The sequence below is a fragment of the Paramisgurnus dabryanus genome, chromosome 7, assembly GCF_030506205.2.
Source record: "Paramisgurnus dabryanus chromosome 7, PD_genome_1.1, whole genome shotgun sequence".
Classification (NCBI taxonomy): domain Eukaryota; kingdom Metazoa; phylum Chordata; class Actinopteri; order Cypriniformes; family Cobitidae; genus Paramisgurnus; species Paramisgurnus dabryanus.
In genome coordinates, this window is record NC_133343.1 from 32,399,688 (window position 1) to 32,420,624 (window position 20,937).

General features: G+C 37.7%; 3 protein-coding genes across 3 annotated transcripts in view; all 3 read right to left on the reverse strand.

Moving 5' to 3' along the window:
• LOC141282386 (uncharacterized) overlaps positions 1–6,964 on the reverse strand; it is a 219,013-nt gene extending 212,049 nt beyond the window's left edge. The window contains exon 1 of the mRNA XM_073815242.1: positions 6,769–6,964. The gene's annotated coding sequence lies outside the window, so the exon portion shown is untranslated. The remainder of the gene's footprint in view (positions 1–6,768) is intronic.
• On the reverse strand, positions 52–942 carry LOC135769867 (odorant receptor 131-2-like). The gene has a single exon (XM_065279396.2). It carries the CDS (start codon positions 940–942, stop codon positions 52–54), a length of 891 nt encoding a protein of 296 aa, XP_065135468.2.
• Positions 6,965–7,589: 625 nt separating the features above from the next.
• Positions 7,590–8,480, reverse strand: LOC135769903 (odorant receptor 131-2-like). The gene has a single exon (XM_065279424.2). It carries the CDS (start codon positions 8,478–8,480, stop codon positions 7,590–7,592), a length of 891 nt encoding a protein of 296 aa, XP_065135496.2.
• Positions 8,481–20,937: the final 12,457 nt, after the last annotated feature.

Here is a 20,937-nt window from a genome sequence, read left to right on the forward strand (position 1 = left end):
TAATTTTAGGTAAAGCACAAGTAAAAATACATATATGGTACTGTCTGTACCTCATTTACAACAAAAATACAACCTGATGCGCTGAGCAAATTGTTTATCTCTCACCCCGTAGATCAGTGGACTCAATAACCTTGGTAGAACATTTGACAACAAAAACAGTATGAAAATAATTGTTGTTCGACTCTGAGGATAAAGATTCTCAAGTGTTGAGCTCAGTAGCGGCGTGACATATGATAGCATACAGAGCAGAAGTTGAAAACCATGCAGCAGTATCGTGTTTCGGGATTTTTTTGCAGATGTCTGATCCGAGACTGCTGCGTTTGCGGCCAAAAGAACCCTGATATAGGTGACAATCAACATAGTCCATACAAATGATAAATACAGAACATTCACCACTGTGTCTTTGACAGCGTGTTGCCAAGAGTTGTAAAGGTATGAAGTGTGGCATAAAATGTTGGTTGAGAAAATGGTCACAGGTTGAGCTGATGTCATAATTAAAATATCACTTAAAGCCGGTGCTGTCGACATAGTCCATATAAAACAGATTAGGATGTAGGTTCTTTGGGCTGTACATATTTGCGAATGATGCAGCGGCTTACATATGGCGATATAACGCTCGATGGCCATACAGGCCAGATTTAGAGGAGTGTTTTTAGTGACAGTATTAGCAAAAAACAACATCACACAACAGACTGAGACATTAAAGAAACGCACAATATATGTGGCTACTTGTAAACCCACAGAAACGGACAGCATGATCATGTCATTAATAACCAAATGAATGTATAAAATATATCTGGGGTCTCTATGGAAAATATCATTTTTTAAGAAAACAAGCACAAAAGTTCCATTTATATAGTTGATGATTAAGCCCAGCGCTACACTGATGAAGTTCTTTATGAATGCATCATTAAATGGATCCCTGGGAATGGTGCTGTTCATTGTTACGATCCGGTAATCTGCAAGAGGTAATCTGCAAGAATAGTAAATACACACATGCATTAATAAAAGTACAGTAACACTTTACAGATAAATGCATAAGCTTACACAAACTAACATTTATTAATCATTGTTAATGTTAGTTATTGTCAATACAGCTGTTTATTACAAATGCTCATTAACTAACAAACTGAAATTTAATTAGGATATTGTGTATTTATACATTTTGTACATATATAAGTAAACGAAACAATTAATATACTGTAACACTTTACAAAAAGGTATTTGTTACGCATTTGTCGACATGAACTATCAATGAACAATATTTCTACAGCAATTATTTATCTTAGTTCGCACTATAAAAACATGCAATCGATTTAACCTACTATTTTAGGTTTTGAAAGTTGAAAAAACTTATTTTTTTAGTTTAATTTGTTAAGTTAAAGTAACATAAAATATATATGTTGATTTGACTACAATGCATTTTTTTACAGTGCATGTTAATTTCAGCATTAACTAACACATTTATAAAATCAAGTGTGGTAACTGGTAACATTAGGTAATGAACTAACATGAATAACTGAATTGACATTAACAACATACATTAACAAGAATTAATAAATGTAGAGCATTTTTGTGAAATCAAGATACATTTGTATGTTACTTTAACTTAAAAATTAAGTTAAACAATTACAACAATTTTATAAGTTAACTTATCACAAGCCAAATTTTAAAATAGTTGAATTGACTATTATTCATTGTTTGTTCGTGTTAGTTAATCAATTTACTAATGTACCTTTTCCTGTAAAATGTTACAAAAGTCTTTAAGCGTACATACTTGCCTGCTGTTTACTTTTGCACTTGACCTGAATGAAGGCAACGGCAACTTTTATAGATGAGGAAACCGTTTTTTTCCTTTGTTATGGCAGTGGGTAATGCTCTTTAGGGGCCATAATGAAAAGCAGAAAATGTATATTGAACAAATGAGCTCATGTACCGTAAGTTAAGTTATTCGACCACAGATCAAATATGGCTTATTTGTTGTTGTTTGTTTTTGTTTCCAGTTATTGTTTTGGAAGGAAAAACTGAAAGATTCAGATGGGTATACACAAAAAAATTTTTATGCTGTTCGCTTTATTTACACAGTTAATTTTTATTTAACGCTATTGTGGCGGTTTTTCATTCAAACACGACTGCATCTTGAAACGTTAACTCTTTGGCTTAACTCTTTATTTATATTGAAAGAACATGATTCAGTCAAGTAGCTTACATGAGGTACACACTGTCAGAAACAAAGTACAAAACTGTATTTTTTTGTCACTGGATGGTATCCTCAAAGGTTCCTTTTTGTACCTTTATGGATATACAACACGTTTAAATGTTGTACCTTTTTGGGAACAATATTATACCCTATTGCAGTGTTTCCCAATCCTGGTCATTGAACACCCTCTGGTAGGATGATTCAAAACGAATGTGATGAAAGTAAAATTTATTGAGAGGAGAACAGCAGGCAAACCCACTGGTGTACTCCCTGAAGACAAGGAAACCAAAGGAAAACTGAAGATGAATCAAAAGAGAGAAACAGTCCAAGAACCGATCATCCCGGGTTCTTGACATTACCCCCCCGGGACCGGCACCGGACTGACCCAGAAGAGGCTCAACTTGTTGCCAATGAAGATCCTCGATCAGATCAGGGTCCAGTATGTCCCGTGCCAAAACCCAACACCTCTCCTCCGGACTGTAGATAATTCAAAAGGAGACATATTGGTCGAGGAAACAGGAAGAGAGTTATGTGAATACTGGAAGCTGATGGCACCAGGAATTCGGATAGAGTGACGACAGACAGCGGAGAATACGACCGAGATCCTGATTAGCCCATTCACATTGCCCGTTCCTCTGCCGATGATACCCAGAAGACAAGCTGGCAGTAGAGCCAATTTGTCTGCAAAACTCCTGCCAAAAACGAGAGATTAACTGAGGACCCCTGTCTGAAACCACGTCAGTCGGAAGACTGTGCAAACTAAAAACACGGTTAACCAGAGCCTGAGACATCTCTTTGGCAGAAGAAAGTTTAGGTAGGGGAATAAAATGAACCACTTTAGAGAAACGATCCCCCATAGTCAAAATAACAGTGTTACCATCAGACGCCGGTAAGCCGGTGACAAAATCAAGGGCTATATGTGACCAGGGGCGGGAGGGCATGGGCAACTGTTTAAGCAGACCAGCAGGTGGCTGATGAGATGCTTTATTACAAGCACAAACCTGACAGGTCTGACGTCTGGTCCCATGAAGGGCCACCAAAAACGTTGGCGGATGGCAGCCAACATTCTCTGAATTCTCCGAAACCCTTACCCTAACCCCCGGATGTATTCAAGGTTTTTATGATCCGTCCAGACCAGGAAAGGCTCCTAGGCTCCCTCTAACCAGTGACGCCACTCACCCAAAGGGAGTCTAACCGCCAACAGCTTCCGATTCCCTATGTTGTAATTTCGCTCCGCTGGGTTAACCGATGGGAAGAAAAAGCGCACAGGTGCACTTTACCATCAATTGGTGACCGCTGTGACAAAATGGCGCCTACCCCAACATCAGAAGCATCTACCTCCACTATAAATTGGTAAGCCGGATCAGGAATAGAGAGAACAGAAGCAGAGATGAACCGGGACTTTAACTCATCAAAGGCTTTCTGAGCTTCACTATTCCAGCAGAAACAACTTTAGTGGAAGTAAGAGGGGTAAGAGATTTAGGGATTTGACCAAAATTTCTGATAAAATGGAAATAAAAATTAGCAAAACCCAGAAATCGCTGTAACTTCTTATGAGTGTCAGGTACAGGCCACTCGGCGATCGCCTTGACTTTAGTGGGATCAGGACAGTTCTCCCAAGCGGCTATAACAAAACCCAGAAATGAAACCGACTCCTTGTGAAACTTGCACTTTTCCGCCTTAACGAATAACTGATTCTCCAAAAGCCATTGTAAAACTAGGCGAACATGTTGTGTGTGTATCTGCTGGGAGGGGGAAAAGATGAGTATATCATCAAGATACACAAAGACAAATTTGTTAATCATGTCTCCCAACACTTCATTAACCATAGTCTGGAAGACGGCTGGTGCGTTCGATAGGCCGAACGGTAGAACAGGATATTCATAGTGCCCCGAAGGAGTATTAAATGCTGTCTTCTACTCATCACCCTCCTCAGTACGAACCAGGTGATAAGCATTGCGTAGATCTAACTTGGTAAAGACACAAGCTCCTTGTAATAATTCGAAGGCTGTAGAATTTTAATGGCAAGGGGTACTTATTCTAGTCTAGATGCGAGATACACCAATGAAGGCTTCTGGAGAGAAATCACAATAATCCACATAGGAAAGCGGCGCTCAATAATCCCAGTTCCTGAACCCACTGGTGTACTCCCTGAAAACAAGGGAAACCAACGGAATACTGAAGAGGAAGCAAAAGAGAGAAACAGTCCAAGAACAAATGATCCACACGAGAAAATCCACCAGTAAATTCCACAATGATACAGTCCACAGTGACTGAAACCTGAGGGAAAAACTAAATGTTAAGAAAACAAATCTGAACAAGATAAGAAAACAACACCAAACGGAGCCAGCAAGACATGGCAGTGGTAACCCGGAAGTGTCAAAACGAACGTGTGACGAAGGACGAAACACAAGAGCCTTAAATAGAAGAGAGAAAATAAGACAGCGGCGGAAAACAATTAAGGATAATGAGAAGGGAGGGGGACGGGGATGTTACATGAGAGGGAAGACAATGAAGTAAACAAACACACAGTGCAACCGATCATCCCGGGTTCGTGACACCCACTCCCAGAAAGTTTAAAATGTCTCCTTATTGAAAACACCCGATTCAACTTATCAGCTTGCTTCCAAAATGGTAAACACATCTCCCTAACAAGTTGATAAGTTAAATCAGGTGTGTTAAGTAAGGAGACATCTAAAACATTCTGGGAGGGGGTGCTTGAGGACCAGGATTTGGAAACACTGCCCTAATGTGTACCTTTAAGGGTCTACTGTGTATCGTTAAATGTTAGGGGTAGAAAACATTTAAAGGTGCCTTTAAATGTACAAAATAGGTCCTTAATTAAGGTACAGTATGTACCCAAAAAGGTACAACATTGTATTTTATGTAAAGGTACTAAACATAAATATAATGGATCTCCAGACTGTACATAGATTGTGTTAGTTGAGTCTGCATGCGTGACCTACACATACAATGTATGTGGGGTTTCAAAAATCCGGTGACGAAAAAAATCCGTTTTTTTAAAAATCGGTCTACTGATGACGAAAATTGCGTCACACACACTGTGTGCGGACCCACGCGTATACACGTAAAACGTATACTATACTTCAACCTTTAGGATCTTTACCAGACATATCAATAATGTATTGGTTGACTTAATTTCATGTCGGTGTGCATGCTTTGCTATCATATGGGGCCATGGGGCAGATGTTGGCTGACCTTTCAATTTTATCAATATATAGCGTTTCTGCAATAGTACCTGCTGTCACAGGGTTGAGGCAAGGAAAGACAAGGTGAGAAGATCCAAATTATGTTTTGAGTGTATTTAAAAATCCAAAATTAATAAAACAAGTGCAGAAAACATGAAACACTGGCATAAAACAACAACTCACAAACAGGCAATGAACAGACAGGGAATTTAAACATGATGAGAACCAATGAAAGAGCAGAGACAATGAGTAACCGTGACAACAAACAAGGAGGGAGTGGTGGATTAATGAGTGTCCATGGCAACAAACAAGGGGGCGGAGCAACAAAGGAACAAGAGGCATTCTGCATGATTGGTCAAAAAGTAATTCAGTACATTACTGACATAGTCACGTGATTTTGGACTTGGCTGTATAAACACTGCATGTTATAGGGTAATTTGATTATAATTTTAATATTTTAATAAAAAAAAATGAATCAATAATATTTTGCATTAAATATAGGTACAATGTGGTTTTATTGCAGAAAATAAATTCACAGTAAACAGAAATGCATTTAAATGGCGGAGATGGAAAATTATAATTGAATATACTATTCAAAGTGCCCATTTATTAGTGATTTTTTTTAATGAAACATTATAGTCTGTGCCACCTAAATTTTATTTCATCCATTTATTTATTCATACTTTTACCTAATAAATGTTCCTATTTTACCCAACAATTGGTTAAAAAATCGGCCTGCATAGCTTTAATCACAGCCCAAGGGGTAAGGTGCATCCCTTTTTTATCTGGTGCTGGGGCCAGAATTTTATAGAGTGCAGTCTCAGAAAAAGGCACAAGAAGGTAGAAAAGTTGTCAAAAAGTAAATAATAATAAACACTTAAAAGTGCATATTGGTTCCTCAAAGGTAAATATCTGTACCAAAATGTAACATATTAGGACCTTATTAAAAGTTAAGCCGCCTTTCCACTGCACACGACATACGGAAACGACAGTCGGAGTTCTCCCCCTAGTGGCAGTCGTAATGAAGTTTCAGTTTAATCGTATATGGGAGGGAAGCTCATTCCAGCTCAAGAGGCTTCATTCTAATATTTTTACCATGGTGGAATAAATAAATGAATGCAAATGAATGAAACAATAAACAGCTATGCATATATGACAAAGATTGCCAATATTTTCTTGAGAGAACATATAAAGACAAGATTAAAATAATTACATACACAAATTAAATTAATAATGTATTTATTATCAGTAATCAATAGTGTTTTTTTTAAAGATTCAAGTGTAACTAATAAAGTTAAACCAAAAGGATTAATAATTTTCACCTCACACACAGTTTGTGATTGGAATACAATGAAAAACATAACTTCCGGTCGGCATATCGCATGCGATTTAGTCGCACAAGTTCAAATTTTTTAACGCATCCAACCGTCAAAACGGATCCGATATTTACGCATCCGCAGATGGTCGGCACCTCACGCATCCGCTTTGCGACTCTCCATAGGAAATGAATGACTTCCGGCTTATCGACCGTCGTTTGTCGTGTGCAGTGGAAAGGCGGCTTTACAGTCCCAAGGACAAATGTGTACCTTTTTTCTGAGTGTATATGCCTTTATTAAACTGCATCATCTTCATTTTTGACTTCATAAATATGTTTAAAGCAAGCTAAGCAACTGGTGCCATTTATAAAAATGCCAATAAACAATACAAGGTTAGGCCAATATGAAATCCATTAAGACGTGATCACAGAAATAGGATTCGCAAATGGCTGCTTTTGACAAATGCACTCAATAACACACAATAGAAAGGTTAAAATATCATTATGTTTTGTGGTGTTTACAGGTTTGTGTTTCATATTGCATCAGCAGAGATAAACTGTGTACTTTATTTGACAGTAGCAACATTTTTAACAGACTTATTCTATACAGATTGATTTGCTTGTCAGATTATTTTCAGATTTTATTTTTATTGCACAGCCTCATATTTTATAGACTTCCATAATAATTGTAAAAAATATATTGGAGATAAAATATTTAAATGTATGCAATTCTGCACATCACGACCATCTGACATGCAGAGTTAAAATATTTAATCCAATCAGACGACTCTTACCAAATTCGTGATACCAACTTTTAGGTAAAGCACAGGTAAAAATACATGTTTGGTATTGTCTGTGCCCTGCCTCATTTACGACAAAAGTACAACCGGATGCGCTGAACAAATTGTTTATCTCTCACCCCATAGATCAGTGGACTAAGTAACCTTGGCAGAATATTTGACAACAAAAACAGAATGAACAGAATCGTTGGTTGACTCTGAGGATAAAGTTCCACAAGTTTTGTAACCAGTAGCGGCGTGACATACGATAGCATTGATAGCAGAAGTTGAATACCATGCAGCAGTATCGTGTTTCGGGACTTTTTTGCAGACGTCTGATCCGAGACTGCTGCGTTTGCAGCCAAAAGAACCTTGAGATAGGTGACAATCAGCGTAATCCATACAAATGATAAATACACAACATTCACCACTGTGTCTTTGACAATATGTTGCCAAGTGTTGTAAATGTATAGCATGTGACAAAATATGGTGGTTGAGAAAAAGCTCACAGGTCGAACTGATGCCATAATTAAAATATCACTTAAAGACGGTGCTGTCGACATAGTCCATATAAAACAGATTAGGATGTAGGTTCTGCGGACCGTACATATTTGCAAGTGATGCAGCGGCTTACATATGGCGATATAACGCTCGATGGACATACAGGCCAGATTTAGAAGAGTGTTTTTGGTGACCGTATTAGCAAAAAACAACATCACACAACAGACTGAGATATTGAAGAAACGCACTATATATGTGGCTACTTGTAGGCCCACAGAAATGGACAGCATGATCATGTCATTAATAACCAAATGGATGTATAAAATATATCTGGGGTCTCTATAGAAAATATCATTTTTTAAGAAAACAAGCACAAAAGTTCCATTTATGTAGTTGATGATTAAACCCAGCGCTACACTGATGAAGTTCTTTATGAATGCATCATTAAATGGATCCCTGGGAATGGTGCTGTTCATCGTTACGATTCGGTAACCTGCAAGAATACTAAATATAGTTAAATACACACATGCATTAATAAAAGTACAGTACAGTTTACAGTACACTTTACAGAAAAATGCATTAACTATGAGTGATATAATTTTACAACATTTGTTAATCATTGTTAATGTTAGTTATTGTCAATACAATTGTTTATTACAAATGCTCATTAACTAACAAACTAAAATTGAATTAGAATTTCGTATATTCATACATATTACATATACAAGTTGTACATATATACAATTAGTTAATGCATTAGTCTACATGAACTAACAATGAACATTATTTCTACAGCATTTATGACTCTTAGTTCACACTATAAAAACATGCAGCATGAAGTTAAAACAACTTGGTTTTGCTAGTCAATTTATCCTACTATATTAAGTTTTTGATCTGTGATAGGTAAACAAAAGGTTTTTAAAACAAGTTGAAATTGTTTAGCTTAATTTGTTAACATAAAGTAGCATAAAATACATAACATAATAAATAACACATTTATAAAATCACTTGTTGTATCTGTTAAAATCAGGTAATGAACTAACATGAATAACTGTATATATCCTGTAAAGTGTTACCAAAACTTTACACTTTAAAAAGTCTGTCTTAGATTTTAAGCGTTTTATGTTACTTAAACTTCAAAATAAAGTTAAACAATTTCAACTTCATTTTATAAGTTATGTTAACTTATCACAAGCCAAATTTTAAAATAGGTTGAATTTACTATTATTCATTGTTTGATTATGTTAGTTAATCCATTTACCTTATCCTGTAAAGTCTAGGTTTTAAGCGTACATACTTGCCTGCTGTTTTCTTTGACCATTGAATGAAGTCAAAAGCTGCTTTTATAGATGAGGAAACTGTTTTTCCCTTTGTTATGGCAGTGGGCAATGCTCTCTAAGGGCCATAATGAACAGCAGAAAATGTTTATTAAGCAAATGAGCTCATGTACAGTAAGTCAACTTATTCAACCAGAGACCAAATATGGCTTGTTTGTTGTTGTTTGTTTTTACTTCCAGTTATTGTTTTGGGAAGGGATAACTGATTAAGATTCAGATGGGTATACCATAGACTGTAAAAAATATATATATATATGCAGAAGTTTAAGGCTTAATATAATTTAAACGGATGAGTTACACAAAAACTCACCCCCCTCACAGTTATCATGAAGGGCAAAATTAGCTATATAGACCAAAAACGTCTATATATATGCTTCCAGACACTCCTCAAGAACTTGAAAAACCTAAAGTCCAGGTGGGTGGAGGAGCAGAGGAGTAACAGGGGGAGGGACAGTGGGTCAGGCCCTTAAAAAGCAATCAGAGCCTGGGACCAGGGCGGAGTCGGCGGCGGAGCTGGCAGGGCAGGAAGCCAGGGTGGTGCTGGTGGTGCTCTGGACCTGTAAACAGAGACAAGGGAGAGAGTGGCTAGCTTGGGCAGGTTAACAAGAACAGAATTACAGACATTTTAAACATAGCAGAGAGCCTGGGGAACTCAGGAACAGTCATCTTGGAAAGGACAGAGAGTCTAGGGAACTCAGGAATGGCCATCTTGGACAGGACAAAGAGATTAGGGAATTTAGGAACAGCCACCTTTGACAGGACAGAGACACCAGAGAACTCTGACACAGCCATCTTGGTCCTGGCAGAGAGTCTTTGAGAGTCATGCATGGCCATTTTGGCAAGGGCAGAGAGTCTATGAAGCTTGGGTGCAGCCATGGTGGCTGACCTTCAGGACACAGGAAACTCAGGGGCTTTGACAGGGAACTCAGGAAACACGGTACAGACCTTATGGTCAGGACAGGAAATTCAGGGAACTCAGGTGTAGCCAACTTGGTCGAGACAGGAAGTTCAGGGGACTTTGGTTCAGACCAAACACACCCCAGAGCCATGGCAAACACAGGGAGCACAGAAGACAAAGGACATACCTTAGGCACCATAGAGACCACAAAACTGGAGACCACTGGACTAGGAGCACCAGCCGCCCGCGCTGACACTAGTGGAGTGTCTGCCGGAGTCAAAACCAGTTGTCTAGTCATGAAGTTCACAAGAAACTGGTGCAGCGGCCATCTTGTGAACAGGCTTGGGTGCGGCGGCCATCTTGTGAACAGGTGCAGCCGTGGCAGCCATTTTAGGAACAGGTGTAGGCTTGGCAGCCATCTTGGGAATAGGTGCAGCCGTGGCAGCCTGAGTCCCCATGAGTCTTGGGCTAGCCACCATTAGAGTAGTGCACACAGGTGTCCGAGACAGCCTTTAACAGAAAATCATTGGTTCGAAGCGTGTATCAAACTGGCCAAGTCATGTGATTTTAGCAAACGATGCTTCATTACGTCATTACTGTTTCGAAACGTTTCAAAAATCAGATGATTCAACACTAGGGGAAGTTGATCCCAAATGACCAGTGTCTAATATAGTTAAGTGACAAGTGTTTTATGCAAGTTCATAATACATTCATACTTCTGACTAATAACAGTACAATTTTGTCTACTTTTTGTTTATAAAAAGATTTAATGACAAAAATATGCATAATTAAAAGGGGAGTTAGTTTTAATAATTTGTTTTGCCTAAATATAACTAAAAACATATTTTTAGAACAATCTTGTTATTATTTTGTAAAGTTAAAATGTTTGGACAGATCTTGTTGCTTTTACACAAATTTGACCAACAGTTGTCACCAGCATGTGTTGTTAGTCAAACACTTCGAAAAACTGAATCAATGTTCGAAGCAATTGTTTCAATTGGCAACAAACAAAGGGGCAGAGCAACAAAGGAACAAGAGGGAACAAGGCAGACTGAAAAAAGGGCAGACATAGACAGGACTCATGACACCTGGATTCTGCATGATTGGTCAAAAAGTAATTCAGTAGATTACTGACACAGTCACGTGATTTTGGATTTTGATCAATACAGCTGTTTATTACAAATGCTCATTAACTAACAAACTAAAATTGAATTAGGATTTCGTACATGTATACAATTAGTTAATGCATTAGTCTACATGAACTAACAATGAACATTATTTCTACAGCATTTATGACTCTTAGTTCACACTATAAAAACATGCAGCATGAAGTTAAAACTACTTGGTTTTGCAAGTCAATTTAACCTCCTATCATAAGTTTTGATCTGTGATAAGTAAACATAAGGCTTTAAAACAAGTTGAAATTGTTTAGCTTAATTTGTTAACATAAAATAGCATAAAAATATATAACATAATAAATAACACATTTATAAAATCATGTGTTGTAACTGTTAAAATTAGGTAATGAACTAACATGAATAACTGTATATATCCTGTAAAGCGGCCATTCCCAAACTGTGGTCCGCGGACCACTAGTGGTCCGTGAGGGTACTGCAGGTGGTCCGTGAAAAGGCAAAATAAGAATATGTATATTTTAATATACAAACTCGTTCATATTTTGGGCGAACGTGTACTGCTGCCTAATAAACGTAACTGTGAACTCATTCATTCTGGTGCCTGTGAACGGCACGCTCTCTCAGTTTAACGTCGTTCAATAGGGTGCCAGATTTGTATATTCTTCCAGGCGAAAACCCGACTAAAACACACTGTAAACAGGCCTTAATGTGTAGCGGAAAAAACACCCAATCTGGCAACACCGCCACCACTCGGTGTTCACCAGTCACTCTGCATGCGTCATCACAACAACACAGACGCAACTCAAATAGTTTAACATTAAATAACATCATATTTGTCCTAAATCGTTAACGATTAACATAGGCTGCTAACGCATATTCCGGATCTTGAAATAGACTTTGACTAAGCTCACGCTATTTAACGTGCACGTGTGGTGTACAATACCTGCGAGTTGTCATACACGCAATGCCTCGCAGCGCTTCTCGCCCGGGGTGCGACCCCCACCCAGCTAGCCTTTCAAGGTGTGTGTAAGCAAATACAAAAATTAAAAGACAGTCAATGCTAATGTAAACCCTGGTTGGATAAGGATTTAAAGTTGGACATGAAGATGAAATCTGACGCATTCAGCTTCAGTGTTAAAACTGATAAAAAATTGCTGTCTGTGGTGGTTCTATATGGGCTATAAAGGCAATCATTTAAAAAAAAATATGGGAAAAAATAACTATAAATTTGTTCATTTTTGGAACTGTGACCTAGATTAACATTTTCAATTATGAACTATGAACTTAACTAGTTCATTTTAAAATTTGTGAACTGTGAACTAAACTAGTTCATGTAGAAAGTGAGCTTTCCCAACACTAAGAATATGTATATAAATAATTATGATATAAGGTTAAGAAACCTGTTGTACTGATGACCAGTTATAGTTTTAGTGCTAGTAAGACTATTTAGATGTGCAGATTAATTCAGGACTTTGTGTGGACATATTTTATAATAAGTATTATAAGGTGGTCCGCGAAAATTCTTGATTACAAATAGTGGTCCACACACACAAAAAGTTTGAAAACCCCTGCTGTAAAGTGTTACCAAAACTTTAAACTTTAAAACGTCTGTCTTAGGTTTTAAGTGTACATACTTGCCTGCTGTTTTCTTTAGCCACTGACCTGAATGAAGGCAATGGCAGCTTTTATAGTTTTAGAAAATGTTTTTTCCTTTGTTATGACAATTGGTAATGCTCTCTAAGGACCATAATGAACAGCAGAAAATGTTTATTGAACAAGTAAATACATTTACAGTAGTCAATGCTGTTTTATGCTGTTTACTTTATTTACACAATTCATTTTTAATTTAATGTTATTGCAAGGGTTAAGAATAATAAATAATAGTTGTTACATTTATATAGCATTGGTGATATAGCCTATTAGTATGAGGGGATGATTAGTAGGCCAATAGGCAAGTTTGGCCAGGGCACACCCCTACTCTTTTTTGGAAAGACATTCTGTGATCCAATAACTGACCAGGCTTAACTCTACTCTAGGCTACAGGGTGATATGGCTGCTGGTTTCTTGTTCAAACATGACTGCATCTTAAAATGTGTTATGGTAGACAGACAGACAGATGACAGCAGATTAAAACCAAGGGTGTATTTATTAAACGATAAACAAGCAACAGGCAGATGGAAATGATATGTGACCCGTCACGGAAACCAGTGACAAAAGTCGGCAGCACAACTTTCAAGATAGTGAGAAAGTTTTTTTTTTTCAAAATTTGTGATTTTCGTTTTATTGCAGAATCTGTTAGTTGAGATCACGAAGAAACCTCTCCATGCTTGAGATAGCAGTTTTTGTATATTTAAAAGCGTACATTTTGCGGTTGAAATCGGCTTGTTTTTCTGGAGATTCTAGTGTGCAGCGGGGGCGTCATTGTCTGTGTGTATTTACATACTGGATAAGCGGGTGTTTTTGCTCCTGCCCCCAAAGGGAACAGTGTGGCTCCTTAATAGGAATAGTTCGCCCAAAAATGAAAATAATGTCATTAATGACTCACTCATATGTCGTTCTAAACTCGGAAGACCTCCATTCATCTTCGGAACACAGTTTGAGATGTTTTAACGTTAACTTTAGCCCTGTACCTGCTTGACTGAAGTGGGTCGGGCTTGTCCAGGACTGCTCGGATCTTGCCGGGATCCATCTGGAGGCTGCCCTTGGACACAAGGAAGCCAAGAAATGAGACAGCTGGGACATGGAACTCGCTCTTCTCCAGGTTAACAAAGAGCTTGTGCTTCAACAGCTTGGCCAGGACATGTCTGACATGCTGAATGTGTTCTTGAGGGTTGCGGGAGTATATTAGAATATCATTCAAGTAAACAAACACAAATATATTAAGCATCTCTCAGCAGCAGCATTAACCAGCCCGAATGGCATTACCTGGTACTTGTAGTGGCCTGTTGGGGTATTAAAAGCTTTGGTCTTCCATTCGTCCCTCTCCCAGATCCTGACAAGATGGTATGCATTTCGAAGGTCCAATTTGGAAAAGATGATGGCCCCCTGCCGGATCTCAAAGGCTGTGATCGTACGTGGGAGGAGGTAATGATTTTTAATAGTGATGTGATTTAAGCCTCAATAATCAATACAGGTCTGAGACTACCATATTTCTGTTCAACAAAGAGGAAACCTGCTCTTGCCGGTGAAGTGGAAGGATGGATGAATTAATTGATTATCTAGAGCTTCCTGCATATACGTGTCAATATCTAATCTCTCAGGGCCAAAGAAGGAAAAGAGCCTTCCATGGGGCAGGCAAGTTGCTGACATAAGCTCTATGGCACAGTCATAAGATCTATAGCTCAGGGGAACAACAGAAAACAGTATTTGGGAGTTGGCAGTGTGTTCCCCACTCTGTGACGACAACTCTGGACCAGTCAATATTGTATACTATATTGTCAACAGTGGGGAACCTTCAGGGCCTTCTACGCCTTCAGAGAAGGCCTAAAAAAATTAATAAAAAATATTTTTTATAATAATAATACAAACAAATAATATAGTATTCAATAAAAATATGTTTTTATTTTTTTACATTTCTATTTAATTCAATTTAATACAATACATGTAATATATTTTCTCTCATCTATGGTCTAACGTTTACTGTCAGGTTCATGTCATGAAAACATCTAATCCAATCAGAATCGTCTGTCTCTATTAAGGCCCGGTTATCTGGCTCATTCATTGGTTAGGACTTCATGAATCCGAGGGAAGGCCAAGCTATGTGTTTTGGTGTGGAGAGTGACGGGCAAATCGACCAATCACGTTTTGATTTCAAGGGGGCGGGTAAAAAACAAAACATTGTAAGCCTTCATGAAGTCCTAAGCATGCAACAAACTGGATGCGAGCTGCAGTAAAACACCAAAGACGAAGATCATAGACCGTTAATATAAATACAGTCTAGTGGCCCGAATCTCTGCGGGGAGAGTGGTTGAGGTAAATGGCGGAAAACGTGATTGACGTTGTGGTTAGCTTGATAGGGCTGAGGTAAAAACGAAATTACTTAAGCGCGTACTCGTGAAGAGCACAGCCGGTAGAAGCGCGTGCAGAGGAGACTGTGCATATGACGCGAACACGAGCGAGAAAAATAATGGGTTTAATTATACTTTTACTTCCTGACAGTTTCACTTGTTACGTGAGGATAGTAATGACTGACAGACGACGCCGAATTACATACAATATAATTTCATAACTAAATCTGAGAGAATGCGAAAACATTCAAATATTTTTTTTCCCCTCTATACCCGATGGGCAGGGCGGAGATACATTTTGGTAGCCCTCGGGGCTCGGGCTAGAGATTTTGCAAGCCCTGGATATCTTATAACAACAGTTATAAGCCTCAAGGAGGTGCACTGAGAACGCAGGGTGCTATATTTCCCTTTAAGAAAAAGACTAACAAGGTATCCTACAGCTAAATATATATTTCCAAAAAATAAAAAATAAATTAAAGAACATCATTTAAGCATGTTAAATGCAAATTTACAGAGCCCCTGTCATTACAGAGCAGCAGAGTCTGTATTTGTGTTTATCAGTTAGATTAAAGTAATTTTAAACTTTAAAACTGCATTTAAAGGCAGACAATGCCCATTCTGTAATTTAACTTTGCGTCCTCAGAATTTTTACACGTTCACTGTATGATTTAACGAAATACGAATAGCCTAGTATTATGGATGGAGAGGCATTTGCACTTCATTGCATATTTTGAAGGCCCAGCTGAAGTACCCACGGTTCGCCACTGATTGTCAATATATTATGAACAGTCAACCATGGGGAGTTTAGAAGTATGAATTAAGAAAAACTGATTCCTGAACACAATTCCTGGTGGTTCCCCACTTTTACCTGAAGAACCTGTGCGTTAGTGTGGTTGTTACTGACAAGCTATTAAAAGGACAACGTATTATAAAATCACCATAAACGTTTTATGCAGTATATTCAAAGTCTTTTAATACATTCAATAGCGTCATGTGAAGGAACAAACACATTTAACACAAGATAACTGTAGGCCATTTTAAAGGTCAGATTTTATAAAGTCTCAGTAAGCTGAAGTAAGATGGATGCAATATACTATGTGCTGAGCACACGATGCATCTATTCTCTTGGTGTTTGAACAGTCATGAACTTTCCATTGCAATGCAAGGATTCTCATGAGAGGATTATTCGAGCATCAATTCTGCGCCCAGGAAGCCTATATGCCCATATAGACTGGACAAGAGGTTTTCCTGAGATTTTTCCTCTAATGTTTGAGACCTGACAGGGTGAGGATGTAGTTTGTCTTACGTCCTTTAAACTTATCATCGTTCCTTTCTGCTTCCCTTTCCCTGCTTTGCACAAAACATTTTTGATGTCCATCTACAGAAGACAATAGTGATCGAATCAAAATAAGATTATTAGTTAGAAACTTACTTTAGTTTCATCATGTTTTCATAAGGTAACTAATCGCGTGTCGTCACCTGGACTTTTGAATGCGGTTGTATGCGGATGAACGCAAAGACGGGCACGGACTTGGATTTGTGCGTGTACGCGTCAGTGCGCCTGCTGCGTCGCTTTTATAAGCGTATATTGGTTAACAACATTGCATATAGATCTGTTTTCCACTATTATCTTTGTAAAGAAATACACTAGTTAACTCTTTCACCGCCAGCGTTTCTAAAAAAAAAGTTGCCAGCCAGTGCCAGCGTTTTTCATGATTTTCACCAAAGTTTAATGCCTTCCAGAAAATGTTCTTCTTTAAATATATAAACATACAATATACCAAATGAAAGAACAGACCCTCTGCTTTCAATCAAAAAAAAAAACCGTTTCATCCTACCTTTAGTGGTTCTTTTGCAATCAGCTTTTGAATATGGGTAGGTTTTTGCAAAAACACCATATTTTGAGCAAAAAGCAGAGATAATTCAATTTTTGTGACGGACTTTTCATAGAGATCCGATTCAGAGCGATCTTTAAAACAGACACTGGCATGCAGCAGCTTGCCATAGGGCAATACTTCCGGTTTTAAAAAGTTGCAGAAGGGCGCCACCTGGTGGATAATAGCGGTATTGCGGAAAGACGGAAAATCTCGTCATTGGTGGGGAAGCGTTTTCTCTTAATTGACGAGATATCTCGTCAATGGCGGGGAAAGAGTTAACTGCTTAAATTTAAACTTGAGATTTACACCAGGGCACAAAAGATTACACTGGGGTACGTACCCCAGTAAAAGGGGTCTAGCAACACCCCTGCTTAAATCACAAACCAATGGGTTGAAACCCAGCATTTTTTTAAGAGTAAACTCTCAGAAAATGGTAAAAGGGATGGTACCAGTGGGATGGTACCTTTTTAAAAAGTACACTTGTGTACTAAATGTGTACCAAAATGTTAAATATGTTTAAAGCAAGCTAAGCAGCTGATGCCATTTATGAAAATGGCAATAAACAATACAAGGTTAGGCCAATGTGATATCCATTAAGATGTGATTACAGAAATAAGGTTTGCAATGGCTGTTTTTGCCAAATGCATTCTGCCAAACACAAAATAGAAAGAGCAGAGATAAACTGTGTATTTTATTTGACAGTAGCAGCATTTTTAAGACTTATTCTATACAGATTTATTTGGTAGTTAGATTATTTATAGATTTAATTTCCATTACACAGCTTCATTATTTTATAGACTTCCAGAAAACTATAAAAAAAAAACACATGTAAAAATACATGTTTGGTATTGTCTGTGCCCCGCCTCATTTACAACAAAAGTACAACCGGATACGCTGAGCAAATTGTTTATCTCTCACCCCATAGATGAGTGGAATCAATAACCTTGGCAGAATATTTGCCAACAAAAATGGAATGTACAGAATAGTTGTTTGACTCTGAGGATAAAGTTCCACAAGTTTTGTAATCATTAGCGGCGTGACGTATGATAGCATACAGAGCAGAAGTTGAATACCATGCAGCAGTATCGTGTTTCGGGACTTTTTTGCAGATGTCTGATCCGAGACTGCTGCGTTTGCAGCCAAAAGAACCTTTATATAGGTGACAATCAGCGTAATCCATACAAATGATAAATACACAACATTCACCACAATGTCTTTGACATCATGTTGCCAAGTGTTGTAAATGTATAACTTGACACAATAAATGGTGGTTGAGAAAAAGCTCACAGGTCGAACTGATGCCATAATGAAAATATCACTTAAAGACGGTGCTGTCGACACAGTCCATATAAAACAGATTAGGATGTAGGTTCTGCGGACCGTACATACTTGCGAGTGATGCAGCGGCTTACATATGGCGATATAACGCTCGATGGAAATACAGGCCAGATTTAAAAGAGTATTTTTGGCGACTGTATTAGCTAAAAACAACACAAAACAACAAACTGAAACATTGAAGAAACGCACAGTATATGTGGCTACTTGTAAGCCCACAGAAACGGACAGCATGATCATGTCATTAATAACCAAATGGATGTATAAAATATATCTGGGCTCTCTATGGAAAATATCATTTTTTAAGAAAACAAGCACAAAAGTTCCATTTATGTAGTTGATGATTAAACCCAGCGCTACACTGATGAAGTTCTTTATGAATGCATCATTAAATGGATCCCTGGGAATGGTGCTGTTCATCGTTATGATCCAGTAACCTGCAAGAATACTAAATATAGTTAAATACACACATGCATTAATAAAAGTACAGTAAGACTTTACAGATAAATGCATAACATAACATAAAGATCCTCAACAGAACCTTTCTATCCAAATCAAAAATGTTTCATGGCATCACTGTGAAGAACCCTACATTTATTTTGCATTGCAGGGATTACTCAAGCATTATAGAGAAACAATTCATATAATGTATACAGTTATGTCAGCTTCAACTGCTAAAAAATTGTAACACTTTACAATAAGGTTGTGAATTAGTTAATGCATTAGCTAACATGAGTTAATAATAAACAATGCTTCTACAACATTTATTAATCTTAGTTCATTTTCATTTCATCATGTAGTAACACATTTATAAAATCAAGCGTTGTAACAGGCAACATTACTTAATGCACATTAAACTAACATGAATAACTGTATTGACATTAACAAGCATTAACAAGAATTACTGTAAAAAAAACATACATTTTATGTTACTTTAACTTAAAAATTGAGTAAAAAAAATCATTCTATAAGTTATGTTAACTTTTCACAAGCCAAAACTTAAGCGTACATACTTGCCTGCTGTTTGCTTTGGCCACTGACCTAAATGAAGGGAACGGCAGCTTTTATAGATGAAGAATGCTCTCTAGGGGCCATAATGAACAGCAGAGAAAATCTTTTCTGAAAAAATAAGCGCATTTACATTGTCAACTTATTCAACCACAGATCAAATATCGTATATTTGTTTGTTTTTCGGTTTGTTTTGTTTTTTTGCTTCCAGTTATTGTTTTGGAAGGAAAAACTGATATTTAAAGGTTCAGATGGGTATCAATTTCGTGTATACCAATCTAAACCTTTACCTATAAGTGTAAACATGTATACATTTATATATATATATATATATATCACTCAGCCAGTATTTGCAAATTTTCTCATTCCGAAATCCATAAATCATCGGACTGAGAAATCTTGAAATGATATAAACCAGAAGAAAATTTCTATGATTTGCTATTCCATGGGGCTGATGTGGAGGAGCTATCAATCTTGATAGCGTGTCTACAATAGTCTATGCATTCTGCATTAATGGACGAGAAGTAATTTAGTACATACAGTACTGACACAGTCACATGATTTTGGACGTGACTGTATAAACACTGCATACTGTCACAGTCCTCTCAGCTTTCATGTATTTTTGTGTCTTGTTTATTGTGACAGGATCATGGCATTGTTACCTCTGTTAAGATGTCTTGTGGGGGAGCTATATTGACTAGTGCTGCCGCGAATAGTCGACGTAGTCGACGTAATCAACGATGAAAATTGGTCGACGGCAATTTTTTTAGTCGAGGAGTCGCATATTTATTTTTCTCCCGTCTCAAACGGCCCACTATTCTGTCTCCTGTCTCAAATGGCTCAATGTAATTCACCTCCACACCAGTCTGTGCGCTGCGCGCGCCCTGCTGGTTAATCTGCTACTCTATCATCTTTCTTTCCTCTCCCCCTGCCTTCACTGCTTTAATTTTGAAAAATTGGCGGTGGCAGGTGAGTCTATGGAATTAGGAGTCCGAAAGCTTCCAAAGTATGAAAGTATTTTAAGCCAAGTTGTGATAAAAGTGTGTTCTGTTACACTGTGCCAAACGTCGCTGGCTTATCATGGGAGCACAACGACAATGCACGAGCATCTCAAACGAAAATACTCGATGATGACTTCCCACAGAGAAGAATAGGACAATGTAAGTAACTGTTATATGATTATTAATGAAACGGCGAGCTAGTCTGTACTGTTTATTAACTATTTTGAGAAGTACAATGACTCGGTCTTTGGATGTTGTTTCCCATACATTGATTTGTTCTTGATTCTGCCACGGAATCAACACTGGCATCAATAGATTTTTCATGATTCCCATT